Here is a 7,339-nt window from a genome sequence, read left to right as displayed (position 1 = left end):
AAAAAAAAAAAAAAAAGAACCTTGCTTCCAACTTCACAACAAAATCAAATATTAATTACATTTCTAAAATATACCTAGATATTAAGAAAAAAAGCAACTCAAATTCTAACACATATGAAGTCAAAAGGAGAGTATCTTTGCAACCAGTGGAAAGTAATGGTTTCTTAGAACACAAAAAGCAATAACAATTTTAAAAAATAGCCTCGTAATTGCTATTAAATTTTAAAATTTACTCTTAAGAATGTGAATTTAGAGGACAAAGACTGGAAAAAAATATTCACGATCCCTTATTTCTGTGCAAGAATTTGTGTTAAGAACATATGACAATGCTTACAACTGGCAAATAAGAAAAAAGCAATGGAAAAGGAGAGTCCTACGCTGTCACTTAGCAGAGGAAAACGTACAAATGACATTCAACTTCTCAAAATTATTAGACATCAGGAATTGTACATTAAAACTAACACGACATACGATTACACATCTAAAATGGCCAAAATTAAAAAGCATGACGACACCAAATTTCAGCAAGGATGTGCAAAAGATTCTCCTAGTTACCTCCAACAACTGAATTCGTAGGAGCTTACTCAAGGTGAGTGACAGCATAGGTCCACACAAAGACTGGTACAAGTAGGTTAGTAGCGGCTTTATTCACAACTGCTCCAAATGGAAACAACATAAATACTCATCAACGGTGAACAGTCAAATCGATTTTGGAATATTTACACAATGAAATTCTACTCAGAAAAAAAAAAAATGGGTTGACTACTTACCTGTGTGACAACATGGATGAATCTATGTCATCATACTGAACTGTCAACTGCTCCTAGTTACTAAAGAGTACTAGTTACACAATTTCAGTTATATAAAGACCTACAGCATACAAAGAAAATGGGTACTGAGGCAACTGGCTGGCTCAGTCAGTAGAGCCTGCGACTCTTGATCTCGGGATTGTGAGTTCGAGCCCCATGACGGGTGTAGAGATTACTTAAAATTAAAATCTTTAACAAAAAACTGGGTACTGAAAATATGTATTCAGTGGTTGCCCAGGGACTGAAAGACTGGAAAGGAACACAAAAGGATTTTTTGAGGTGATAGAAAAATTTTACATCTTCACAGAGGTGTAGAATATATAGGTATATACGTTTTCCAAAACTGTACAGATAATATTTTCACATTTAAACAGAATGGAAATTTTACTTTAAAACAACCAAATTCAAGCCTGAAGAGAATAAAATGTTTGCAGTTGTTGACATTGGATGCTGAGAACATTTTTTTTAAAGATTTTATTTATTTATTTGACAGAGATAGAGACAGCCAGCGAGAGAGGGAACACAAGCAGGGGGAGTGGGAGAGGAAGAAGCAGGCTCACATCAGAGGAGCCTGATGTGGGGCTCGATCCTATAACGCCGGGATCACGCCCTGAGCTGAAGGCAGACGCTTAAGTGCTGTGCCACCCAGGCGCCCCGGGAGCTTATTTTAAACACAGAATTATTTACCTCAATTAATACGGAGCTAAAAATCCTAAAATCTAAAATATTTCACATTCTTATTCAAGAATCATAAAATAAAATAAATAACCTATGTTAAATTTAAATATTCTGTAATAATTTTTGTTTTGAATAGCATTTAGCTTTTATTTCTGATATTTTCCTTTTTATTCATATTCATCAGCTTGTAAGTCAAATGTCGACCATGGTATATTCTTTATGATTATTTGCAAGGAGTTCACTGATGAGCAAAATTACTCTGAATACGAAAAATTTGGTGGGAGGTATACAACCACACAGCATGCTAGCAGTGCATCCTAGGATGTGCTTTACTCTTCCCTCTGAGCTTTCTTAAATTTATCATTTGTTTTTCAGTATTAGCTTATTGTTATGCTCTACTAAAATTTCTCAAACATCTTTCTCAACACATTCAACCAAAGTTCATATTATTCTATTATTAAAATTCAAATCTTATTTTAAGAAGATAGTGCATAGCTATTATTCCGCTTTATTTGACTGACTTTATGCTAGCAAAAGGTCAAAGAAAATACTATTTACCAAACATCAATACTCAGTGTTTTATAAATATTCTCATTCAAATTTCAAAACAACTTTCTGAGGTTGATGCTATTATCATATCCGATTTATATGCAAACAAAGCTAAGGTTAAGAGAGTCTAAGACATTTGTCTTCGATAAGTCATAAACGTCAGTTATATGATTAGAAATTAAGTTATGTGTCTGTCTCCCTATTACTAAATTTCCCCTCGGCAATAGTGTTTTTGCTGACGTAAATAAAAAAGTAGGGAGTAATTATAAATTTAAAAAGAAAAAATCTATTCAGAATTGTACTGTTATTTAAAGCCTGTAGACCCACAAAATTATGGAAATAATTTTATAGGTATTAAATATTCATGTTATTTTTTCTTCCTGTCTTATTTCCTGTAGTGTTTAGCAGTCAGATCCCAATATAAGAGCAATATATGTGTTCTTCAAGAATCAGAAGAAAGAGGTTGGCAGTTTAGACCATAAATCGTCTGATCTAGAATTGGTGAGGGTCTAGGGTGGTCGGAGGGCCAGGAAGAGGTGAGACTGGAAGGAAAGAAGCCTGAGGATTTCAGCGGGCCGTAGCAACTAGAGCAATGGAAATATGCTGGCTGTGGGGGGAGTGACCAAAGTAAAGGTACGTGAATTTCCGGGAGTTATTTTGCGCTAGGAAAAGGTATTGGAATTAAAACATAGAAGTATGACCTGACACTCTCTTAGACTGCACCTCAGCTTCATCTGCCGTTGTGCTGATGATACCACCTGGTAACTACATCCCCTTTGAAACAGAAGCATTACAAGCATGTAAAAGGAAATTTCGATGGTTTGAAGCTTAATTAAAGAGAATCATAAATGTGAGGTTTAGACGCTTGAGGCTTCATGGTGAGAGTTTCTCTGTTGACATCCAGAGGGAAAGTCAGTCCTCTCCTTTGTATCTATGGCTTTGCCACCATTAGGGAATATTAACCTGTTGCAATATTTTCATTACATTCATTTCATTCTAATTCAGGGTTGTAAATATTTGGCATATCTAGTAATAACAATACCCTTCATCTAATATTTAAAACAGACGCCAATAATACATCATTGGGTTATTTTTAATTGAGCCTAGATGGGTTCAATGCTAAAAGTTCTCCACAGCGTCCTCCGGACTGTCACTGTCCATTTATAGACATTCGTCTTACAGATGAACCAGTGCCCCCCATGCCTACCCTTTCTCAAACGTTGTAAAGGTGTGGATTTATTTGAAAGCCTCATGATTTACATGGTTTCAGATCGCGACTAGCAGATAGATTCTCTTACCAGACGGTTTTTTCCAACTGATGTCCACTCAGCGTCAAATTCACCAGTGGACTCTTTCTGTCCCTAATAGAGCCCATCTTTCTATTGTGGCTGATTAAGAATCAGTTAGTTTGGTGTTCAGGGGCACTGTCTTTCAACCCAGGCAAGCATAGCTTTACATCTTCCTTCACTCTCTCACTTACTAAGGACCTTAGGAACGCCATTCCTTGAGCCTTATTTTACTTATTTGTAGAGATTGAGATAATCATTGCATAAACTTCATACAGAGCTAGTGCTAATACAATAAGATGATGCATATATGGAGCCTAACGAGATGTCTCGACACTGTATCCTTAGTAACAGTAGCTAGGGTAATCTACTATTGTTGTCCACGGATATGAGTCTTGGTGTTAATGTTTGATATTCTGAAAACAACACAAAACAAAAGAAAGACGATTAGCTTACTAATACTATGAACATAGTCCATAGAACGGACCGTGTAAACTGCGTCCCCACCATTCAGTCTAAGTCAGAAGTTAAAAATCTAATCAGACAGAGGAGCTAAAAATCTAATTAACATAGGAGCTATGTTTTAAAGCATTCTCATAATATTCCAGGCAAACATGGCACATTTAGTTCGGGAACAAATGGTATGTTTAAGACTCTTTCACCAACATCCATTTATAAAAGACTTCCTTCCTGAGATAAATATACAAATTACTTGAATTTTATTCTGAAACACAAAATATGTAGGTTAGATTTGATTCAGTTGGAACAAAATGGGACTCTGTAACTCAAATTCTCAATTTTTTAAATCACTCAAACACTCATCTCTACATCTGAACACAGGTTAATTCACAGGTAGAACAAGTCTTGCAGCGCAGAGGGCAAAGGTCACCATCCCCAAGGCTCTACAGCTAATAAAATAGAGCAACCTTTTCAAAGAGGTCATGCTACTGATACCACTTTGATTTCCACGGTTCTGGACTCTGGTCACCCTCTCAGGCTAACGTCTGCAGGGAAAGCATACCCTTATAGTGCCTGGGGGCTCCTTCTCAGTGGGGTAGCTGAAAAAAAGGGGACTTTCATCTGTGATATTTCTGTAAGTGAGACTACCTGTTGCAATTTCGTAAAACTCTCCTCAGTGTCCACTATACTGAGCTGCCCCACCTGTCTCAACCTTGTCATGGGAGACTTCCCACAGTATAAAAATACAACCTGGGCTGCCTTCCCAAGGACAATGTTCTGCCTCGTCCTGCAGCATCAGGCTGGCCTTTCTGCCCAGGATCCCTCAAGAGGAAGAATTTATGCAGAGGATGTAGCTCCCCTGAGAAGTACATCCTTGGTCAGTCCCTTCAGGGACTGGGTATCTGGGAGCTTGAGTCAAGCTTTTTTTTTTTTTTCCATTTATTTAAATTTTATTATGATATGTTAGTCACCATACAGTACATCATTAGTTTCTGATGTAGTGTTCCATGATCCATTGTTTGCGTATAACACCCAGTGCTCCATGCAATACGTGCCCTCCTTAATACCCATCACTGGGCTAGCCCATCCCCCCATGCCCCTCCCCTCTGAAACCTGCAGTTTGTTTCCCGGAGTCCATAGTCTCTCAGGGTCTGCTTCCCCTCTGATTCTTCCCCTTCATTTTTCCCTTCCTTCTCCTAATGTCCTCCCTGCTATTCCTTATGTTCCGCATGTAAGTGAAACCATATAATAATTGTCTTTCTCTGCTTGACTTATTTCACTTAGCATTATCTCCTTCAGTTCCATCCATGTCAATGCAAATGGTGGGTAGTCAAGCTTTCTGAAGCATCTTGGTTCAAACCTGCTTCCAGGGAACTGGGAATTCTTTTCATGTTTTACTTTTAGGCATGCTAATTTTTTATGTAGTTTATTTTCCTGTCCATCTTTTATATCTATTAATTTTCTCTATTTTAATCATAGTCTTTTCATATTTGAAGTGTGTGTGTATATATATATATATATATATACTATGCATCACATATGTATACTGTCATATTTTATTCACATTTCTGAATTAATAGTTATGCTCAATGTATTATATAATTCCATTTTAAGCTGTATAACATGCTGACACCTAAAAAATATTTTTTTTTAACCTTAATGGCCTGTGTCACAGTCTGTTTCTACATTAAGTTATATCAGAGAGGTTAAGGAAACTGCCCTGAAGCTACATAAATCATTTAAAATCCTGTTACATAATAGTTGCGTGACTATGTGTAAATTATTTAACTTTTGAGTCTGCACCTACTCATTATAAAATGTGAATTACCTAAAGAACCAAATGTAGTTCCTAGAACATTGAAGGGGTCAAGAAATATTAGATGCCACTATTAGTAGACATACTACCTCTTGCTTCATAGAGTTTATAGGATTCTTACATCATATGGGATTGTGGAGTGCCTCTTCCCATTGGTACCCTATATAAGAAGTTTGTTTTTCTTATTAATAGTGTCTTTTACCTATTTACATATAAAATTTATGTACTTACTTTTGTCCATAGTTTTTCTTTAATATGCTCATACTGTGTGTTTAGTTTACTCATCTGAGAAGTGAGAGAGTTTCTATTTCAACTTTGAAAATGCTACTTACTCTAATATAATGTTAATGTTAATATGTAATATTATTGCTTCAGTTCCCTCAACTATAGAAAGGGAAAAAAGTAGAAGCTACTTATTGTAGTTGTAAGAATTTAAAGAATTGATACTTAAAAAGTCATGAAAACAGTGCCTGGCTTATAACATATGTCTATTTTGTTGTTATTATTATTATTATTATTATTATGCTAGTCAATTTTTATCAACTTCATGGAATTTTTTCATGTAAATGCTATTTTATTTATCACATAATTGCCGGCATTTGTGATATCTGGTTGGAATTATACTTATATTAAATATTTATGATTGTTTCTTTTGGCTAACATTTCCTAAGATGAATGGAAGTCTTCATATATCTGCACATAGGATACCATCTTCCCTAGACACTGTAATGTGGCAATTTTGAGAGTAAAGAGTAAGTTCCATTTTCTCATACTCAAGCCTTTTAGCATCTGAAGACCAAATTTCATAATTTATATCTGAAAGTTCTAGTTACCTTTTCTCTTATCTGCTTAGTTCTGACCCCATAAATTATAGGGTTGAGAGCAGGTGGGATGACGACATAAAAGTTGGCAAGAAGAATGTGGATGTATTGAGGAACATTTTGGCCAAAACGGTGGGTCATGAAGGAGAAAAATGCTGGAGTGTAGAAGGCCAACATTACACACACATGGGAGCCACAAGTGCTGAGTGCCTTCATTCGGGCATCCCTGGAAGGGAGGCAGAAGACAGCATGGAGGATATAGACATAGGAGATGATAATGGCTATGATGTCAAACACCAAAATAGAGATGGCACATAAGCCATAGATGATGTTCACCTTTATGCTGGCACAAGACAGGCGGGCAATGCCCATGTGCTCACAGTATGTGTGGGAGATAATTTGGTGTCCACAGAACGGTAACCTTAAGATGAGCAGAACAAACGGGATTGCAATGGCTAAGGGTCTCAGGAGGATGATCAGTGCTATAAGAGATACCACCTTGTTTGTCAAGACCAGTGTGTACCGAAGAGGGTTACAGATGGCCACGTAGCGATCATAGGCCATGGCCACGAGTACAGCTGACTCCATGCCAGTACATAAGTGGATGAAGAACATCTGGATGAGGCAGCCCTCAAAAGTGATTTCTCTCAGGTTGAACCAGAAGATGCCAAGCATCTTGGGGATAGTGGATGTAGATAGGCCCATGTCAATAGATGACAGAATGGCCAGGAAGTAGAACATAGGATGATGGAGATTATGATCAGTCTGAATCACAAAAAGAATTGCAATGTTTCCCAATAAGGCTGTCAAATATACAACACAAAATGGAAAACCAATCCACATATGCACGTCTTCTAGCCCTGGAATTCCCAGCAGGAGAAAGAAGTTGGGATGGAATTGTGTGCAATTAGAAGGGACCAT

General features: G+C 36.9%; 1 protein-coding gene across 1 annotated transcript; it reads right to left on the bottom strand.

Annotated features, from left to right (window-relative positions):
* Positions 1-6,400: 6,400 nt before the first annotated feature.
* On the bottom strand, positions 6,401-7,339 carry LOC103681182 (olfactory receptor 52E1-like). Its single transcript, XM_008710714.2, has one exon. The coding sequence runs from the start codon at positions 7,337-7,339 to the stop codon at positions 6,401-6,403; it is 939 nt and encodes a 312-aa protein (XP_008708936.1).

The sequence above is a fragment of the Ursus maritimus genome, unplaced genomic scaffold (genome assembly GCF_017311325.1).
Source record: "Ursus maritimus isolate PB19 unplaced genomic scaffold, ASM1731132v1 scaffold_16, whole genome shotgun sequence".
Classification (NCBI taxonomy): Eukaryota; Metazoa; Chordata; class Mammalia; order Carnivora; family Ursidae; genus Ursus; species Ursus maritimus.
The sequence above is the reverse complement of the archived record's forward strand: the minus strand, read 5'-3'. Positions and strand labels throughout refer to the sequence as shown.